This window comes from Cebus imitator, unplaced genomic scaffold (assembly GCF_001604975.1).
Source record: "Cebus imitator isolate Cc_AM_T3 unplaced genomic scaffold, Cebus_imitator-1.0 Scaffold80, whole genome shotgun sequence".
Taxonomy (NCBI): domain Eukaryota; kingdom Metazoa; phylum Chordata; class Mammalia; order Primates; family Cebidae; genus Cebus; species Cebus imitator.
In genome coordinates this window covers 389126-411238 of record NW_016107395.1, presented here as the reverse complement: position 1 = coordinate 411238, position 22113 = coordinate 389126, and the positions used below count along the sequence as shown (strand labels likewise).

General features: G+C 41.6%; 1 protein-coding gene and 1 non-coding gene across 2 annotated transcripts; both read left to right on the top strand.

Annotated features, from left to right (window-relative positions):
- The first annotated feature begins 5046 nt into the window (after positions 1–5046).
- Positions 5047–7876, top strand: RPL37 (ribosomal protein L37). The gene is made up of 4 exons (XM_017533125.2): positions 5047–5199; positions 5778–5913; positions 6122–6206; positions 7760–7876. Exons 1-4 carry the CDS (start codon positions 5197–5199, stop codon positions 7827–7829), a joined length of 294 nt encoding a protein of 97 aa, XP_017388614.1. The 5' UTR covers positions 5047–5196; the 3' UTR covers positions 7830–7876.
- On the top strand, positions 7601–7678 carry LOC119471989. Its single transcript, XR_005201086.1, has one exon. It is a non-coding gene; the product is annotated as a small nucleolar RNA SNORD72 (small nucleolar RNA).
- Positions 7877–22113: the final 14237 nt, after the last annotated feature.

The following is a 22113-nucleotide window of genomic DNA, read 5'->3' as shown; positions in this document are numbered from 1 at the left end:
AAGTAAAAGTTGAAAAAAAAAAAAAAAAAAAGACAAAGAGCAATTCTATTTGGCTAAGCTTTAACATGCCAATGATGCCTAGTGTTGGTGAGTGCAGATACAAGCACAGTTGGGGAACCCAGGCTGAGCACTCTCTGATTTGGGCTCCCTGTTGATTATTTATGTGGTTTTCTGAAGGCTTGATAAATTCTCACCATGACTTGGACCGAGGGTCACCTCTTCCAAGAAGTTGCTCTTGAACTTCAGGTTAGACTAGGTATTTCTGGCCTGGAGCACTATACTATGATGGCAAGAATGTAAATTATTAATTGATTTTTGGTGGGCAATCTGGCAATATGCAGCAATAAATAAATAGAGTTGAAGACAGATAAAAATAAAACTTCACATGCTTCAATCCAGGAATTTCAGTTCTAGGAAATTATCTTAAGGAAATAAGCAAATGCCCAAAGATGTATATACAAGAATCTGCATTACAACATTGTTTATAATAGTAAAAAATTGAAAATAACCAACACTGGGGGTTTAGGGAATAAATATTGACACGTCGACAGTGAAACACCAAAGAACTGTTAAAGAGGATAAAGTGTGGCTGGGCGCGGTGGCTCATGCCTATAATTCCAGCACTTTGGGAGGCCGAGGCTGGAGGATCACCTGAGGTCGGGAGCTCGAGACCAGCCTGACCAGCTTGGAGAAACCCCATCTCTACTGAAAATACAAAATTAGCAGGGCGTGGTGGCACACCCCTGTAATCCCAGCTACTCAGAAAGCTGGGGCAGGAGAATTGCTTGAACCCGGCGGGAAGGAGCTTGCAGTGAGCAGAGATCGTGCCATTGCACTCTAGCCTGGGCAACAAGAGCAAACTCCATCACAAAAAAAAAAGAAAAAAAAGGATAAAGTGCATCTCTACATATTGACAAGTAATGATATCCATAATATATTGCTATGGAAACGGCAAGTTGTAGATGTCATTTTTGTTTTAAAAAATTAATGTGTATATAGTATATATATATATATATAATATGTTTATGCAGATATACATTATATTTTAAAGAAGATAGTAAAGAGATATCTCAAATTTTAACACTGGTTATCTCTGGGAATATGATGACAAGGGGATTTATACTTCCACTTTAAACATTACTATTTAATATTTTACATTTTTTGTTATTAATTTTAAGAAAATTATCTAGTTGGTCTTTATTTACTGTTTCATAGTTCACAAGAACCTGAAAGCAATCTGCATAACTAGCAACAGGACACTGGATGAATAAACTTTGATATTTCTTATAACATAATATTATATGGCATTCAAAAAGAATGAACGTCAGTGACCCACAATATAGAGAAATCATAACAATAATAAGCAAAAACTGTAAACCCCAAAAGATTATATACAGTATGGCACCCTTTTTAAAAGTTGAAAGTAAACACACACATACATTTAGGAATATACATAAAGTCATGAAAATTATATAAAACAAAAAGCAAAGAATGATGAATATGAAATCCAGAATGATGGTTATGTCACATAAGGAAGAGGAGCTTGGGAATGGGATGGGATTGGGGAGGAGATCCTGGATAGCCTACAACGTAGGAGCTGGGTTTATAGGGGCTTACTATATTGTTAAAGGTAAAGAGCTAATATGTAAATAAAAGCAGAACATGTATGAACCAATGCTATTAGGAACCAAGAATAATGATTAATATAATTCTGATGTCTCTAAGGTTAAAAAAGAATTTTAAAATCCAGGCTGTGCGAGGTCACTCATGCCTGTAATTATAGCACTTCGGGAGTCACAGACAGGAGGAATAAAGTATAATTACTGAAGGTGATGTTTATGTTAGTTTCAATCATTCCATACTGCATACATATAAAATTACTGTATACCCCATAATTATATACAATTATAATTGGTAAATAAATAACAACTCTTACCTAATATTATTTTTTTAATTTTTTTATACTTTATTTTTTTGTCGTTTTTTTTTTCTTTTTAGTTTTGTTTTTTCTAATATTAATTTTGAATATCATATGAGGATCTTTTTTTTTAAGAGCATAGGCTAGAGGAACTTACTACAACCTTTGTGATGTTTTAAAGACAAAAGTCAACACTAATTTCTGTATTGTAGAAATAAAAGAGACAGGTCTCAGTGCTGAGTGCAGGTGGTCAAGAGACTTGACTGTATCAGAACCATGGATGCAGAACTTAACATACTTTCTATCACTGCCAAAAAGCAAAATGTCAGCAGGTGAATGCCTAGGCTAACAACCTTACAGCATCCATTTCAGATGTTGATCTAGTCCTGGCTAGGTGTGGTGGCTCACAGCTGTAATCTAACAATTTTGGGAGACTGAGGCAGCAGGCGGCAGGAGGGTGGGGGCTGATCACTGGAGGTCAGGAGTTTGAGGCCAGTCTGGCCAACATGGTGAAACTCTGTCTCTACTAAAAATACAAAATATTAGCTGGTCATGATGGCGTCCAGCTGTAGTTCTGGCTACTTGGGAGGCTGAGGCACAAGAATCACTTGAACTGGTTGGGCTCTGTGGCTCATGCCTGTAATTCCAGCACTTTGGGAGGCCAAGGCAGGTGGATCACCTGAGGTCAGGAGTTCCACACCAGCCAACCTGGTGAAACCCTGTCTCTACTTAAAAAAAAAAAAACAAAAAAATTAGCTGGATGTGGTGGCAGGCGCCTGTAATCCCATCTACTTAAGAGGCTGAGGCAGGCAGAATCGCTTGAACACAGGAGGTGGAGATTGCAGTTAGCAGAGATCATGCCATTGCACTTCAGCCTGGGCAACAGAGTGACTCTTTCTCAAAAAAAAAAAAAAAAAAAAAATCACTTGAACCTGGGAGGTGGAGGTTGCAGTGAGCCGAGATGGCGTCACTGTACTCCAGCTGGGGTGACAGAGTGAGACCCCGTCTCAAAAAATAAGTGATATAGTCTCTAGTCCTGACCTAAACCTAGCAACTGTATAGAAACTTGGAGGGTCTGACTAGCCTTCATAGACCTCTGGAAAGACAAGGGTTTACCCAACCAGGGCAAAATTTACATGGTTTTACATACACCAAAAAGAACCGGAGAGTGGAGGAAAAATAATTCTTTCTCCTGTCTTCGATTCTGGGAATGTCTGGAGTAAATACACTGACATAATGCCTGTCACACTGCTTGGTTCCTTAATGGTTGACACTTGTCCTACCCTTTCTACACTGACTTCATTTTCCGTTGCCCCCATGGTAGGCAAAATAATGGCTGCTTCCAAAGATGACAATGTAGTAATCCCCTCAACCTGTGAATAAATTAGGTTATGTGGCAAAGGACAATTATAATTGCAGAGGAAATTAGGGTTGCTAATTAGCTGAACTTGAGATAAGGAAGTTATCTGGGTGGAGCCCAAACCAAGGAGTTTGGGCAGTAATCATAAGGGGCCTTAAAAGTAGGAGAGGAAAAAATAAATAAATAAAAATAAAAAAAAAAAAAAAAAAGGAGAGGGAAGTTGGGAGGGAGGGATCAAAAAAATAAAATAAATAAAGTAGGAGAGGGATGACAGGGCACCCCAGCACTTTGGAAGACCAAAGCAGGAGGGTTCAGGAGTTCAAGACCAGCCTGGACAACATAGTGAGATCTTGTTTCCACTACAAATAAAAATTCAAAAAAAGGAAAAAGAATAAGAGGGATGCTCAATAGAGAGGAATGCAATGTGAGAAAGACTACAGTAGTCTCCCCTTATCCAAGGTTTCCCTTTGCAGGATTTCAGGGTTTGTTACCCCATGGTCAACCATATTTTAAAAATAGGTGAGTACAGGACAATATTTTGAGAAAAAGAGACCGACCACATTCACTTAACTTTTAGTACAGTATATTGTTATGATTGTCCTATTTTATTAGTTGTTGTTAATCTTGTATGGTGCCTAATTCATAAATTTTAACTTCATCACAGGTATACATTTACAGAAAAAACAGTGTACATAGGGTTTGGGATTGTGGTTTCCGGCATCCACTGAGGGTGATGGAACTTAAACCCCACAGAAAGGGGGAGGACTACAATATCACTGGTTTTGAAAATGCAAGTAAGCAGTAAACCAAGGAGTCTGGGCAGTCTGTACAAGTTGAGAAAGGAAAGAAAACAGATTCTCCTTTCTGGAGCCTCCAAGAAACGAAAGCAGCTCTGGCAACCTTTTATTTTAAGTTTTTTTGGGACAGTCTTAGTCACCCAGGCTGGAGTGCAATGGCGCAATCTCAGTTTACTGCAACCACCCCATCCCGGGTTCAAGCGATCTCACCAACTCAACCTCCTGAGTAGCTGGGATTACAGGCGCTGGCCACCACGCCTGGCTAATTTTATTTATTATTTTTTAAAGACAGGGTCTCCCTATTGTTGCCCAGGCTGGTTCCAACTCCTGGACTCAAGAGATCCGCCCACCTCAACCTCCCAAAGTGCTGGGATTACAGGCGTGAGCCGCCGCGCCCGGCCTTCGGAAACCATACTGAACAAGTTCCATGTGTTTCCTTGGCACAATGAAATATGGGATCAGATAACTTGCCTCCTGATTTACTACAGTTAAAAAAAAAAAAAATCACGATTTGCCTCCTTTCCCTTTACATTCTAAGCTCCAGCTCCAAGCCTCTGTACTCCTTGCGACCTCTTACAGGGAGTCAGGGCCGGCCAAAAGCTTCCAGGGTTGGAATGAGGAGGCTACTAGAGAAGCTGCTTTCTCTTGAATGGGGATGATCCCAGGCGCACACGGTTAATGCACGCCGGGGAGCGCTCAGTCAGTGCGCGTAAGGACAGGGCCAACCCTGCATTCCAGGTTCTCCATCTGCCTCGAGGACCGGAATCCACAGTATGGCAAAAGATCTGACTGCTAAAGCACGAAACTGATCAGCAGTAGCTGCAGCACGAAAAGTAGAACTGCAATCTAAACGCCACTCGTGTTCCAAGCGAGCCCGAAAAGGACTCGCCATCCGGTCGCTAGCAAGCTGGAAGTCCCGCCCACCTTTCCGGCACCGAAACGCGATTGGCCGCACATGTCACCGCATCCTCCTCTTGACCCCACCGACTCTGCAGCGACGGACGCTTGAGAATGCGGCACCGCGTTACGCAGGAAGTACTTGCCTCGGCGGAAGCTTCTGAGCGTGATATAGCGGAAGTGCCTTCTCTTCCGGTCTTTCTGGTCCCGGTCGCAGAAGCAATATGGTGAGTTGTTATGTGGCTGTCTGTGGATCGCGTTCCATCCTTGTCCTTTCTGCCTCCCTGTCTGCTGCCCTTGCGGGTCCGGCAAGATTTCGGACAAAGGGAACTGGTGGGCAGGAAAGAGTCATACGATGGCCCTCAAGAGCCAGAATAACGGCTGCTAACTGGTGCCTGGGGGACCGAGCTCGCCTTAATTAGGGAGCTGGAGCCGTACTGTGCCCCTTGCTTCGGTGCAACCTTTGGGGGTGTTTCACAGCTGTAACCTTAGGAGCTGAGGGAACGAGTTTGGGAGTGTTTGGCTCTCTGTAACAATGAAGGAATTCATTGGTGATGTTGACTGGCAGGAGTCTTTAAAGATAAGGTATTATTTCAGAATATTGCAACTCTTCCAGAGGGCTTTAAGTAACGTGAAATACTGGTAATGGTCTCTGACTTGGCATTTTTCGAAAGTTTGGAGGGTTCTCCCACAGTTTCGACCTTTATGATTGCCTTTACATTTTATCAGTAATTGGTTTCCTGGAGAACTCGGGTAAATGTAGAAATTGCTAGGTTTCAGCATTATTTATTCCTTTAATGTGCAGACGAAGGGAACGTCATCGTTTGGGAAGCGTCGTAATAAGACGCACACGTTGTGCCGCCGCTGTGGCTCTAAGGCCTACCACCTTCAGAAGTCTACCTGCGGCAAATGTGGCTACCCAGCCAAGCGCAAGAGAAAGTGTAAGTAACGTTTTTTAGGCCAACTGTGTTAGTTTTTGTATTGCACTTAAGTGGGGGCATGGGTTTGAACTTTATTTGGTACCTAACTTAAAACTTGTTCATCTGTATGGCGGTGAGCTGGCGTAAAACTCGTGTATTAACTAACTATACCTACCAGGTGTGTGTGTGGGGGAAACCACTTGAAATCTTTTCTGAACTTCTGTTTTAGATAACTGGAGTGCCAAGGCTAAAAGACGAAATACCACCGGGACTGGTCGAATGAGGCACCTAAAAATTGTATACCGCAGATTCAGGTACAGTTTGTATGTTGGATCATAATTGGTCCTATGGGCTTGAATGAAACTTGTGTTTGTAAAACGATAACTACCCTGATGGTTACAGGGGATGAGATGTTGGAAGCTTTTTGCTTTGTTTTGTTGAGAACAGGGTCTCACTATGTTGCCCAGGCTTGAGTGCAGTGGCACAATCACAGCTCACTGCAGGCTCAGTTGATCTCACCTCAGTCGCCCGAGTATCAAGGACTACAGGTGTGCGCCACCAGACGCCCAGCTGATTTTTGTGTTTACTGTAAAGAATGGGATCATCCATCTGCCTGACCAAAGTGCTGGGATTTCCGGCCTGAGCTACCACTCCAGGCTAGATCTTGAAAGCTTTTATCTTGTCACTGTAACCTTGAGATCAGTTAGTTTGGATTTTATTAGTTTTTTCACTAAATAGTAATATAAGTTATCCGGAACATTTTGTTTGAGCTAGGGTCCCAAAATGTTGATATTAGGAATACCTATTTGGTATCAAATTTGTCAAGACAGTAGTGAATAAAGTCTGGAGTCAGGCTTGGTTCAACCTTCAGTATTGTGGCTGTGGGCAAGAGTGCTGTAGAAAACTGCCCTGGTTGCTGCTGCTACTTTACACTCTTGTTATTCAAGAGTCTTGTCCTTAGAGTTAGAAATGCAGAGTCTCAGTTTAGGAGTAGTTTCTAAGAGATTAACCCATCTGAGATCTCAGCTGAGATTCAGAATGATGCAGACTTAACTTTAAAGCTGGCGTTCCTTACTGTGTTCTGTTTCAGCAATTCTCTGATGTTGATATTTTGGGCTGGATAATTTGTGGTGGGGTTGTCCAGTGCAAAATTGAGTATTTTGCAGAATCCCTATCCTTTACCCACTCAGTCTAATTTTAAAAAGATAACAAGGCAGTTCAGGGCTTTGTAGACACCTGTATGTAGGTGTGTTCATGTGTTGAAGCAACTTTCTTTGCACTTAGGGTCATAGATTTCTGTGGGCTTAATGTTGAGTGGTCTGTTAGTACAATATAGTGTTAAGAGCTTGAACTGAAGCCAGGCTTTAAGTTACTTAATTTTTCTGTGCCTTGATTTACTCATCTTAAAAGGATAGCTGACCTTTTTTTTAGAGTAGATGTGGATATTAAATAAGTTAAAATGCAAAGTTCTTAGTAGTTTGAAAATGTCTACCATTAAATGTGCTCATTTTTTCTTGGTGAAAACAGTTGGGATCTATTCTCATAGCATAGGGAACCATTTTCACAAATATCTGTGATCTTTTGTCAAATAAGAGTAAAATACTGGCCCAGTGACTAGTATAGTCAAAAAAGTTTTTGATTTTATTGGAATTGGGGTTAACTGTATCTGAAAATGGTTATCTTTAAGCAAAGTGAAGTATAGAATTGCAGCTTATCAGTGATGTTGTAAAAATAAATGTCTGAACATATGAATGCTATTGATTTCAGCATTTAACTGAGATAAGCGCATTGAAATTTGTTTAACAAAAATTAAAATTGATCTATCGACATGCTGAAGTAAATTGTCCTTGTTTTTGACATTGTGCAGGCATGGATTCCGTGAAGGAACAACACCTAAACCCAAGAGGGCAGCTGTTGCGGCATCCAGTTCATCTTAAGGATTTCACCGATTAGTCACGCAATAAATGTTCTGGTTTTAAAAATACATGTCTGGGGTGTGCTAAGGTACTTTTAATCAATTTGGCTTGTAGTATCAGTGAAATACTATAGGTTTAGGGACTGAGCCAACTTAATATCATATTTACTTTTAAGTGACTGTTTTGGAGTGTTTATTTTTGGACTGGGGTTGTAAGGTTTAAGGCAATGAGAAGCAGAATTCTAGGATTCCTTGAAGCAGGGCACTAGAAGACAATATAGCAGATTAGAATAGCACAGCTCATGTGGCACAGATGGGTATTAAAGATGTTCTAGTAAATTAGAGCATGATGTTTACCTTTAGTAGCATGTTCCATCTGCTATACTCATGACTTAGTGGGGGTGATTATTAGTCACATGGGAGTACCAGTGAAAACATAAAGGATAGGAGTTAGGAGACTTCTGTTTTTCAAAAGATGATGTTTTCCTAGTATCTGTAGTGCTCACTTGGCACATCTGGCTTGTGGGCTGTGTGTAAGGTGGCTAGCTAAATGAAAAAAGCTTGCTAGGTGTGAGTCAACTTCAGAATAAGTAGGTTTGAGGAAAAAGTAGGGCTGGATGCAAGTAAGGATTGAGCAGGAAATAAAGGAAAACCAAGTATAAATCCTGAGATTTGTAGACTAAAGGCAAGAATGTGGGACTACTTGGTTGACTTTTTTTAGTCCTCAACTTGGTAATTATTGGGCATTTCTGTGCTAAAGCACTGAAACTAACTGTCATGCCTTCCCAGTCTTGGTGGTTTATTGACAGGGTTGAGTTTTTTGGAAATGAAGAGACAACTGGACTGCTGGGGCAGTTGAAGGGAAGATGAATGCCAGAACAGTTCCATAAAATAGTGATGTAGCCAAGTCATGCTATTTAAATTAAAATTCTCCACTGTGTTTAGGTTAACATCTGAGGTTCTTAACCTGGCTTTGGAAGGGAATCACTTTTACTTGCAACCTGGAATGGCTTTATAACATGCTAGATAATTAATTGCTACCCCTCCTCCTGTGTTTTAACTCCTATTTACCCTTCAGGTCTCAGCTTCTGAGCGTTTACTTGCAAAGAAACCCTGCTGATTAAATCTCTCTTGTCCTTCCTCCCAAAATGTGAGACTGTATTTTAAAGATGTATTGTTAGAGTCCAGTTGCCGTTTGTTGGCTTTCTTGTTTTGAGATAGTTCAGTGGCACAATCCCAGCTCGCTGTAGCCTCTACTTCCTTGGCTCAGGTCAAGTGATCCTCCTGCCTCAGCCTTCTGAGTAGCTGGGACTACAGATACACACCACCACACCTGGCTGTGATTTTTGTGTTTTTTTTTGTAGAGATGGAGTTTTGCCATGTTGCGCAGAGCTCCATTTGCCTACCTCAGCCTCCCAAAGTACTGGTACTACAGGCATGGGTCACACACCTGAGCCAGTTGTCATTTATTGATGTCACTTTTACTAAAACAACTGTGCCTGTGTTTACATGTAAACTGGAGGACTAATTAGTGACTTTCATTGGCTTGTGAACAGTAGATAGATTATTTTCCAGTGACCACAACCTAAAGTTAGTAATAATTAGGCTCAGGATTATGAAATTGCTTTGACTTTAAAAAGCAGCAATTTGGTTACATTTAAGCTTGATAAAACAAATAGTCTACTGACTTAAGATCTTTTCTAACCTAATCTTTCATCATTACCAATGTTTGATTCCTGATTGATGGGGGGACCCACTAAAATAGGTGAGAAACCCAGTATGGAAAAAATATCAGGCATTGAGACAAGTTGGCACTGACCCTAATAAAGCTGTTGGTAGTCACAGTTCGTTAATCACAGACCCAGGGAGAAGCAATGGGAAAGAGGGGTGGGTTAGCACTTTTATAATAGGGTACAAACAGGTGGACTCAAATTGTACTTGGTGAATTCTAGATTACAGAATGTTTGTGTCCTTGGTCTCAGGTATCTGATGTGATCCTGAGGATCACAGCCAGGGTTTAGGCAATGGGTCCCAATCCAACAAAAGATGGGCTAGTGCCACACTTGTTCTATTGAGACAGGAAGCAGTAGGCCTGGCACAACACCTGTTGGGTCCGGAGTTGCTGTGGAATTTATATTTCTTAGGCAGAGTGCACATAAGATCAGATGGGCTACAGAAGTAAGACTTGGATTTTTGAGTGTTTTATGTTCTATGAGTTGTTTTAATTGGCCCTTTGAGTCCCTGCCATATATGTGTTATTTGATTTGGCACATCAAATAGTTGGGTTAATTTTTTGTCCATGGTACATGAGTTTCATCTGTGCCATTTATTTTTTACCTTCTATGGCAGAATTAGGTATTCTCACATAAGCAAATTTGCATTATTTTAGGCTCTGAAATTAAAGATTGGGAAATGTCCCCATTACATTGCCAAACTTTCGAGTAAAGCTAGCCTATTGAAGATTAAATGGTGACTTGAAAGACTGGTATAATGTAAAGCCGGTGAAGTTGGGCCAGTTTTGGCTTCAGAAGTCCAGTGAAAGCACCATGAGCTCCGTATACTATACAGCCCCACTTAACCACCTTATCCTCCTGCCATTCAGTGAGGTAAGTTCTTTAAATACAGCCCTTGAACTTAATGACTCCAATTTTCGAATGAAATGAAATAAGCAGTAGATCTTGCATTCAAATTCTAGTCATGTTACCACCCTGTTCTTCCAGCTTGGTTCACCTGCCACTGCACTGAACTTTACAGTAGCCTACCATTTTTATTCATTGTAACCTATGTTGTGTTCTCTACATTTCCTTTTTTAAAAAAAAAAAAATATTAAAAAAAAAAATTAGAGATGGAGTTTCACTGTGTTGCCCACGCTGGTCTTGGACTCTTGGGTTCGAGTGTTCCTCTCATCTCGGCCTCCCAAAGTGCTGGGGTTACAGGCACAAGCCACTACACCCCACCTGTTGTCTGGATATCTATCTTCAGCACTCAGTCCTGCCTTAAGTTACAGCCCCTGTATACTTTAAACCTTTTATCTTTTTTGCAGTATTACGTGTAGGTGTACAAAAACATGTTTATTTTTTCTAAGTACCCCATGTGCTTTTCAACTCTCCCCACAGCCCCTACTTCCCTCCCACCTAAGTTCACAAAGTCAGGTTGATTTGCCGCCAACTGTCAAAGCAAGGTACATTTCCACATGTAACTGGTTATGTTATGTAAAGTTATAAAAATACAAAGGCTAATAAGGTTGAGTCTGTGGCATTGAAAACCTTTGGGAACCATACCATACTGAATGAATTCAGTAAACTGTTGAGCAGCTTCTAAGGCCTGGGCATAATAAAGTTGAAAAGTACAATTTCTTTAGAGGCCTTACCTCTAATTGAGACAGGTAATTATATATTGTATGCTATGATAGATAAATGCACTGATTGCTGTGAGAGCCTTGGAAAGGAGTTTGTCACTCAATAGGTGAAGGGAGACTAAGATTTAAGTTGAGCCAGGGAGGATTTAAAGGAATCATGATGAGAAACGATGTAAGTGGCTTTGCCAGCAATGAAACCAGTCAGTGTCATCCCATCTAAATTTGATTAAAAAAAAAAAAAACAGAGCAAGGCCTAATATGGAACTGCAGCTACCGTGGTTGTCATGTTAGAAGGAAGGGGTGGGGGTATGTAGGACTGGTAAGAAAAGAAGGAAAAGCAGTGATCAGATTATGAAGGATTTGTCTTGACAAATTATTGAGGATTTCAAGCAGAACGTTAGGAATAGTTTCTTTAGCAAGATTAATGTGGAAAGTGTTAGTGTGCATGTGATGAGTCTTGAAGCTGGAAAACTAGGAACAAGTTCTGAAATAGTTCATCTGAAAATCTGACACAGACTAAGGCAGTGGCTGTGGGGCTGTCAGGGAGGCCTCTGCAGAGAACATCTGAAACTTTTTCCTCCCTATTGCTTTGAGCAAAAACATCTAAAACTTGAATGTACAAGTGAGTAGTTAACTTCCAAGCCCCTGTTTGTGTATAATTTTCTGTATCTCATAAGGTGTGTGAGGATTACATGAGATTATACATGTAACAATAATAGCATTGTGTCTAATACAGCAGCCTCAGGGAGAGGTGATGTCTTCGGTTTCTGGACAAAAGGAAGGAGGTGGTTGCTTGCTCCACTCAAATACAGAATGATGAATATAGAAAGGTAATGAGGGGAAAGTAGTAAAGTTGTGTTTTGTTGACATACCTGTGGGGACATCAGGAGGAAGTGTCTAGGAAGCAGCTGAGTTGGAAAGTAAGGACTGGATATCTACATTTAGAAGTAACAATTGTGGATGGAAACCAATTTTAAGAGTTAGAATGGTGAAGATAATACAAGTATGGAAATGTAATATGGAGATTTGATAGTCATTTATAAGTCAGAGAAAGAGGACTAAGTTCATCTATGAACTATATATAGTAACTATCTCTAACTTGCTATTAGTGGAAACCATTTGTGATTATACAGACTCCAAAAATAAGATTGAGGCTCAAAGTATGAGACCTGGGGAGATGTCCATTGGAGACAGAAGTGGAGAGAGGGAGAAGTCCATTCATTTGTTCAACATATGTATATGTGGTACACCTACTGTGTGCCAAGCCATGTTAGAGATACAGTGGGAGCAAAACCAGACGTGGTTCCTGCCTCTTAAAGTTGACGGTTGACTTCACTGGTTGCAGAATTAGCCCAGAAACTAGAATTGGATTGAGTCACACAAACCAAAAGGATTGTTTGAGAGGGGCACTCAGTCACATGTGGCTGAGGCCTAAGAAAATGAAGATATATTTTAAAATTCTGGATTTGGCAAAATTTAGGCTAGTTTTTTCTTTTTTTGTAGAGATGGGGTTTCACCATGTTGGCCAGGGTGGTCTCGATCTCCTGACCTCGTGAACCACCCACCTTGGCCTCCCAAAGTGGTTGGATTACAGGCGTGAGCCACCGCGCCTGGCCTATTGTTTACTTGTCATAAACCTCTCATGTCTCATTAGAGCATCAAGGGAAAAAAAAAAGCCAGTTTGCCAAGAGGTCAGGGGACATTGGGCAATGACGAATGAGTTTAATTCAAAAGACAAGATGGCTAGGTCAAGATGAGTTTAATTCAAAAGACAAGATAGCCTGGTCAAGATGGTGAAATCCCGTCTCTACTAATAATACAAAAATTAGCTGGGCATAGTGGCGGGCACCTGTAATTGTAGCTACTTGGGAAGCTGAGGCAGAGAATTGCTTGAACCCTAGAGGCGGAAATTGCAGTGAGCTGAGATTGCACCACTGCACTCCAGCCTGGGTGACAGAGACTTCGTCTCAAAAAAAAAAAAAAAAAACTTGACACTTTTGGAAGTTTATTCTGTGGTTCCCTTTCATTTTTATTGACTAAATCGTGCCCCTTATTCATGAAGCAAATACCTATTTAGTGACCACCATGTGTTAAAAGCTATTCTAGGCCCGGGAACTACAAGTGGAAAACAAGACAAATACCCTGCTCTGACAGATTGCAGTCATGTATGCATTTACTGTATGAGTGTATGTGGAAGGTGACAGACAATTTTATATAGTGATAAGTGTAAAGACAAAGATACCGTGAGCATAAGACAGTGGGGATGGAGGAATCTTTAGAAAGGTGGATAAGAAAGCTGAATGGTAAGGAGCCATTCTTTTGCCTTTATCCTTTTTGAGTTTTGGGTTGCTTGCAGAGTTTAACCTTCCCTGTAATTGAAACTTTCCTTTGTTACAGCATAACTTCTTGTAAGAAAAGCAAAGTAATACATCATAGAATTATTGCTGAAAAACTTGTTTCAGAGAAAGAGGCTCTTTCACATTTATTAGCACATTTGGATTATATTTAGGTGGTTTTTTTTTTTTTTTTTTTTTTTTTTTTTTTAAACAAAGGAGTTTGGATCATAATCCGAGAGAAGCACAGGGTGAAGATTATGAATAACCTCAGGAACTAAGAATGGGAGGACTGGCCAGGCATGGTGGTGCATCCCTGTAATCCCAGCTGCTTGGGAGGTTGACGTGAGAATCACTTGAGCTGTGGGGACAGAGGTTGCAGTAAACTGAGATAACACCATTGTGCTCCAGCCTAGGCGACAGAGGGAGACTCCATCTCAAAAAAAAAAAAAAAATGGGAAGGACTTAAGCAAAATCTTCTTTATATTATAAGTAGAAGAATGTTTTGACAAGAAAAGTTGCAATGCAAAAATGGTTCTTATAAACACAAGTATGTAGAATAACCATGGTGTGTGGATTGAGGTCAAATATTACTTTTATTTCTGTGTCTTTTTTTGAGACAGAGTCTCTGTTGCCAGGCTAGAGTGCAGTGGTGTGATCTGGGCTTACTGCAGTCTCCGCCTCTCGGGTTCAAGTGATTCTCCTGCCGCAGCCTCCTGAGTAGCTGGGATTACAGGTGTGCACCACCACACTCAGTTAATTGTTGTATTTTTAATAGACATGGGGTTTCACCACGTTGGCCAGGATGGTCTCAATCTTCTGACCTGGTGGTCCACCCGCCTCGGCCTCCTAAAGCGTTGAGATTACTCGCATGAGCCACTGCACCCGGACTTATTTTTGTGTCTTTATACGGTGGGAGTATACTCTGGTGCCCCAGGATGAAGACTTGACCTGACTCATGTATTTTTTTTTTTATTACTTACAGATAAAAAATATCTTCATTGTGATTAGTTGTGAAAACAGTTTTATTTCAGTAAGTAAAATGTGCAGTCCTATGTAATGTAATCGTCAGAACATAATCTTAACTCACTCTTCCAGCTTGGTCTTGCTTCAGACTGCAAGCTGGCAGTGGAGAGGGTGATTCCTCTGATTTCAGCTTTCTTCTTAACACTTCTCTGGAGCTGTGAGTTGCAAGTAAACTCCTCAGTGGGATTAAAGTGTAGACTGGAGGTACGAAAGGTGAGGTGAGGAGATGGGGTGGTTCTTGGCTGACTGGCTTCATAATCCCTGGACCCCGACTCTCAGGTATTTGTATGATCTCTTTGGAGGTTCCCTACTGGGTTACCTCTCCTGTAGTTCCCTGATAAAACCATCTCAATTTAAAATGGCCTTCTGCTGGGTGTGGAGGCTCATGCCTGTCATTTCAGCACCAGAGGTGTCATTCGCTTGAGCCCAGGAGTTCGAGATCAGCCTGGGCAACCTGGTGAAACTCCTCTACTAATTAGCCAGGCATGGTGGTGTGCACTTGTAGTCCCAGCTACTCAGGGCTGAGGTGGGAGGATTGCATGAGCCTGGGAGGTCAAGGCTACAGTGAGCCTTGATTGTGCCGCTGCACTCCAGCCTGAGTGACAAAGTCTTCTGTAATTCCTTCCTAGCCCCTGGTATCCAGCCTCTGTCCTGAGGTTTTTCTTTACCTCTGAGGGCTATTTTATGCTGGCTGTCTCCTGAGTGTCCCACATTGCTAACCTGAAAAAACGGAAGTTCAGCAGCCCTCTCTTGGCTCGCCACCTAAATGGTTGTAGGGAACACATTTCAAAGCTCTCTGAAAGGTTTCCTTGAAGTTCCTTTCACTGGGTTTCAAAGTAGAAGGTAGTAACTCCTTTGTCCAAAAAGGCTGAATTAAGCACTTAGAATTGTCTTTAAATAAATTTCTTCATTGGTCTCTATCCTGGACCCCTTCTGTATCCCTGATATGGCTGAGGATTCTAAAAACTGACCAGACTTATATGTGAGGGCTGGGATCTAAAAAATAAATGAAAGCCGGGCCTCACACCTGTAATCCCAGCAATTTGGGAAGCTGAGGTGGCTGGATCACGAGGTCAGGGATTTGAGGCCAGCCTGGCCAACACGGTGAAACTCCGTCCCGTCTCTACTAAAAATACAAAAATTAGCCAGGCGTGGCAGTACGTGCCTGTAGTCCCAGCTACTCGGGAGGCTGAGGCAGAAGAATCACTTGACCCCGGGAGGCAGAGGTTGCAGTGAGCCGAGACTGTGTCACTACACTCCAGTCTGGGTGACAGAGCGAGATTCGGTCTCGAATGAATGAATGAATGATAAAAACTGAAAACTATGACCAAATTCTTCGATATGTTTTCCTTGGGGTTGTGTGTGACTATTTTGGTAGTTTCCCAAAGCAGGAACAATCCCATTCTAATAGGGTGTTGTATTTATGTAGCTCTGCAAATAAACATCTAGCAAATGTAAAAAGTATTCTTTGCCTTCAAAAATGATTAAAATTAATTGAACTGAATGGTGTTATATGAATAAAATAAGTTATTTGGAGGAAAGTTATTTTTTAAAAAGACAACTGGTAAAACAGGATACAGGAGAAAGGCCCGTTTCCTCAAGTGAGGACAATTGTTAGAAGTGACTGAGGAGCGGCTGGGCACTATGGCTCACACCTGTAATCCCAGCACTTGGGAGGCTGAGGCAGGAGAATTGCTTGAACCCAGGAGCCAGAAATTACAGTGAGCCAAGATCCTGTCACTGCATTCCAGCCTGGGCCACAGAGTGAGACTCTGTCTCAAAAAAGTAAGTGACCGAGGAGGAAGAGGCCAGGTGGCAGATGGAACACAATCACCATGGGTGAACAGGACTAAGTCAATGTAGCATATGGTTCAGCTACCTCAGTGTGGAAAAGGTATGATTAGAGCAGAAACTATGGTCCCTGTGTTACAGGGAAGCAACCTACAGAGAAGAAGCAGCTCACTAAGGAAGGAGAGAGATAGGAAAAAATAAAAGTCTCAGAACAATTGTCCTATTAGGGATTGCTCTAGAGAGAAAAACCTCTGGGAACATACCCCTGTGGGGCAGCACAGCACAACACAATGCTTTTAGAATTGTATGAGACATAATATGCCCCATTTATTTTGGAAAGGAAAAAAACTAAGATACAGAGAGATTATTTGTTAAAGGTATGTATTTATTTGGTAATAAAGATGCTGACAGTGAGTGTTGCTAGAATGTATTCCTTTAATAAAGATACTGTATAATGAAATGCTACTTTTGCAGCAAATTTGTCTTAAATAGAATCCATACTAGGATATGGCCTGGATGTAGAATCACAGTGCTAATCATACACCATAAAGTACAGATATCTGAGACACCATTCACACATATAATAATTTTAGCATTGGATTAGCTCATCTAAAAGGTAATAGCAAGCCATTTTCCAATAACTTTGATTAGGTCAAACCTGTCCTTTTCTGATCCCACCACAAGAAAGGTTCTATAAGAGCACATACTGTGGAGTCAAATCCTCAAAAGTTTTGAAATTTTAGAACAGTTGAATAGATTGCATATTTATCAAAGAGACAACTCTTGGGGTCTGAATAGATGATCTACCTGACGATTTAAAAGTATCACATCCTGCCTTCTGGCATTTTTCAATGACTTGAGCTTAGACCAGTGTTCAAAATCTGTAGATGCAACATAGGCAATACAGCTAGTGCTCAACTTATGATCACGATTGGTTCTGACAGACCGGTCGTAACACGATTTGGTCGTAAGTTGAGTAGGCTATATGTACAGTACTGTGAAATGATGTTATAAAAATCTTTAAGTCGGCCGGGCGCGGTGGCTCAAGCCTGTAATCCCAGCAGTTTGGGAGGCCGAGGCGGGTGGATCACGAGGTCAAGAGATCGAGACCATCTTGGTCAACATGGTGAAACCCCGTCTCTACTAAAAATACGAAAAATTAGCTGGACATGGTGGCGCGTGCCTGTAATCCCAGCGACTCAGGAGGCTGGGGCAGGAGAATTGCCTGAACCCGGGAGGCAGAGGTTGCGGTGAGCCGAGATCGCGCCATTGCACTCCAGCCTGGGTAACAAGAGTGAAACTCCGGCTCAAAAAAAAAAAAAAAAAAAAAAGAAAGAAAAAGTAGAAAAGTAAGTAGAAACAACTGGCCTGGCATGGTGGCTCATGCCTGTAATCCCAGCACTTTGGGAGGCCAAGGCAGGTGGATCACTAGAGGCCAGGAGTTCAAGACCGTCCTACCCAACATGGTGAAAACTCCCATTGCTACTAAAAATACAAAAAAATTAGCTAGGCTTGTTAGCGGGCGCCTGTAATCCCAGCTACTTGGAAGACTGAGGCAGGAGAATCGCTTGACCCCAGGAGGCACAGTAGCAGTGAGCTGAGATTGCACCATTGCACTCCAGCCTGGGCAACAAGAGTGAAAAGTTAAACACCATCTCAGAAAAAAACCCCCCCCCCAAAAAAAACAAAAAAAAAAACAGAAAAGTAGAAACAACTAAATCTCCTACATAGAGGTTGAGTTAAATAAATTATGGCACATCTTGACAATGGAATAGTAAAGCAGCTCTTTGAATAAACAAATGAAAACAACCAAGGCTTTACTATAAAGCTATAGTAGTCAAGATAGTGAGTATTGGTGTAAGAGTAGATATATAGATCAGTGAAACATGGCGTCCAGATATAGGCTCACACATATGGTCAATTGATTTTTGACAAAGATGGTAAGGTAATTCAAGAAAGAATCATCTTTTCAGCAAATGGCGCTGGAACAACTGGACATCCATATGCAAAAAAATAAAAATAGAGTCTTTGTTCTGACACCTAAATAAAATAAATAAATAGAATCTCTGATGGAACTGCAGGTGAACAGAAAAAACTTTTAATAAAATCAAATGATTGTCGGCTGGGTGTGGTGGCTGGCTCACGCCTATAATCCCAGCACTTTGGGAGGCCGAGGCGGGTAGATCACAAGGTCAAGAGATTGAGACCATCCTGGTCAACATGGTGAAACCTTGTCTCTACTAAAAATACAAAAATTAGCTGGGCATGGTGGCACGTGCCTGTAGTCTCAGCTACTCAGGAGGCTGAGGCAGGAGAACTGCGTGAACCCAGGAGGTGGAGGTTGCGGTGACCTGAGATCGCGCCATTGCAGTCCAGCCTGGGTAACAAGAGTGAAACTCCATCTCAAAAAAAAAAAGAGATTCTCAAACCTTGCCTTGTACCACTAAGTGAGGATGGAACAAAGATACAAATGTAAAACCTAGCATTCTAAAAACCTGTAAGAAAAACAGAAGAAAATTTTTGTGACTTTGGGTTAGGCAAAGATTTCTCACATATGACATAAAAAGCACAATCTGAGTAACTTAGAAAAATAATATAATTAGATCAGTTCCTTACAGCATTCAAAAGAATATCATCCCAAGTGTCAGAGGTCTAAATGTAACAAATAAAATTCTACAAGTACTAAAATAAAAAAAAGCACAATCTTTTTTAAAATGATACATTGCGGGCCGGGCGCGGTGGCTCAAGCCTGTAATCCCAGCACTTTGGGAGGCCGAGGCGGGTGGATCACGAGGTCAAGAGATCGAGACCATCCTGGTAAACATGGTGAAACCCCCCGCCTCTACTAAAAACTACAAAAAATTAGCTGGGCATGGTGGTGCGTGCCTGTAATCCCAGCTACTCAGGAGGCTGAGGCAGGAGAATTGCCTGAACCCGGGAGGCGGAGGTTGCGGTGAGCCGAGATCGCGCCATTGCACTCCAGCCTGGGTAACATGAGCGAAACTCCGTCTCAAAAAAAAATAAATAAATAAAATAAAATAAAATGATACATTGGGCTTTATCAACACTAAACCCTCTGTTTTTCAAAAGACACAAGAAAATAAAAAGACAAATTTGGAGAAAATATATACATACATATATAATAAGCAACTTATATTCCGAAGAACTAGATTTAACAAAAATGCAATTTTTAAAAATTTTTATTATACTTTAAATTCTGGGATAAATGTGCAGGTTTGTTAGATGGGTATACATGTGCTATGGTGGTTTGCTGCATCCATCACCCCCACCTCTACATTAGGTATTCCTCCTAATGTTAGTCCTCCCCAATGCCCCCACCCACTGCTATACCTCCTCTACCCTCCCCACACCCTGACAGGCCCTAGTGTGTGATGTTCCCCTCCCTGTGTCCATATGTTCTCACTGTTCAACTCCCAGTTATGAGTGAGAACATGAGGTCTTTGGTTTTCTGTTCTTGTGTCAGTTTGCTGAGAAGGGTGGTTTCTAGCTTTATCCATGTCCCGGCAAAGGACATGAACTTATCCTTTTTATGGCTGCATAATATCCCATGGTGTCTATGTGCCACATTTTCTTTATCTAGTCTATCATTAATGGGCATTTGCGTTGGTTCCAAGCCTTTGCTATTTGGAACAGCTTGGCCAACATGGTGAAACCCCATCTCTACTAAAAATACGAAAATTAGCAAGGCTACAGGTGGCAAACGCCTATAGTCCCAGCGACTTGGGAGGTGAGGCCCGATAACTGCTTGAACCTGGGATTCGGAGGTTGCAGTGAGCCGAGATCCTGCCACTGCACTCCAACCTGTGTGACAGAGACTCCATCTCATGAATAAATAAATAAATAAATAAAGTATCCTGGATGGGATCCTAGAACAACAAAAGGACCTTAGGTAAAAACTAAGGAAGTGAGGATAAAGTGAAGACTTTTGTTATTCATAATATATCAAGATTGATTGGTTCATCAATAGTAACAAATGTATCACACAATGTAAGGTGTTAATAGGGAAAACTGTGTGTAGGGTGTATGACCACTCTATTAGTTTCACAATTTTTCTGTAAATCTAAAGCTGTTCTGAAAAATAAGGTCTATTTTCAAAAGCCATTTGGGAAGGCTGGGAGCAGTGGCTCACGCCTGTAATCCCAGCACTTTGGGTGGCCGAGGTCAGGAGTTCGAGTCCAGCTTGGTCAACAGGGTGAAACACCATCTCTACCAAAAATAGAAAAATTAGCCAGGTGTGGTGGCACGCATATGTGGTCCTAGCTACTTGGGAGGCTGAGGTGGAAGGATCACTTGAGTCCAGGAGGCAGAGGTTGGAGTCCTGGAATAGTGCCACTGCACTCCAGCCTGGGTGACGGAGTGAGACCCTATCCCCCCAACCCTCCAAAAAGCAAAAAACAAAAAAAACCAAAAAGCATTTGGGAAGCTTAGACAATAATATCGAGCAAAGTAAGTAATAAATAAACAGGCAAATAAGGAAACTAGGGGAAGGAAGATAAGATAAATCCAGGGATAAGGTTAGAATACTAAAATGCATGCCTTTGCCACTACATCTTTGTTAGAGGTAGCTGTCAATGTGAGTCAGCTGAATTGAAAAAGCTTTGCAGATTTTTCTTAGAGCATCCCCCAGGGCATTCCTGCCCTGAGGCTAGAGGGCAGCAGCAGAAGGTTGGAGGGAGCTGAGCTGGGCCAGCTGCACAGAAGGTAATCTGTAAGTGATATTATATGCCCCCAAGGCCTGAAAACATCACTAAAATTTCTATTTATCTGAGCCTCTTACCCGAGCTCTTCTCAGAGGGATGTGGCTAAACAGAACTACTTTGACAAACCACTTGGTTGGGGCTGATAAAACTCCCAATCCCACAAACACTTAGATGGCCTGTTAACTGCTGTCTAAGAAGTCAGGGTCTGGTTACCACAAGATCTTTGTTAGCTGGGTCACTGCTCCAGCAGTCCTCTTTCTCTGCCTTTCCACTCAAATAAATGTTGGACAGATTTTTAAAGAATTTTGTTTTGAAGGAGACCAAATTCCTGGTTTGAATGGAGAGCCAAATAATTAGCTTACTAAAGCCATCTACATGTTTATCAGCTCTTTGTACTACCAAAGTATAATTCAGTAAAAGCAATTGTAACCGTTACCAAAAACAGGGCATATCACTCTCCCTTGCTGATGGTCTCAAATGATCCAAGGGTACAGTTTAGACTATCAGCATATCCTTCAGGTACCCATCCAAGGATATACTTTCTCTTAGTTGATAAGAATAGGGCACCAAAGAATTGAGTTACATCTTCTGGCAAATGAACATACTTTGCACTGCTGATTATGTATAGATCCACACGTCTGATAATCAGCAAGCCAACTGAGGGGTGGGCAGGGTTGTTAATCTTCTTATTTACACTAAGGAATCTAACCAAGACTAATCAATCACATCCACCTGGAGATGGGCCAACAGAGTCCTTATGAACAATGCCAAGATCTTCTCTAGAAAACAGTTCTGGGCCTGGGCATGGTGGCTCATGCCTGTAATCCCAGCACTTTGGGAGGTCGCGGCAGGGGTGGATCATTAGGTCAGGAACTCAAGACCAGATGGCCAACACAGAGAAACCCCGTCTTTACTAAAAATACAAAAATTAGCAGGACGTGGTGGTGCGCACCTATAGTCCCAGCTACTTGGGAGGCTGTGGCAGGAGAATCACTTGAACCAGGGAGGCAGAGGTTGTGGTGAGCCAAGATGGCACCACTGCACTCTAGCCTGGGCAAGAGAATGAGAGTATCTTTT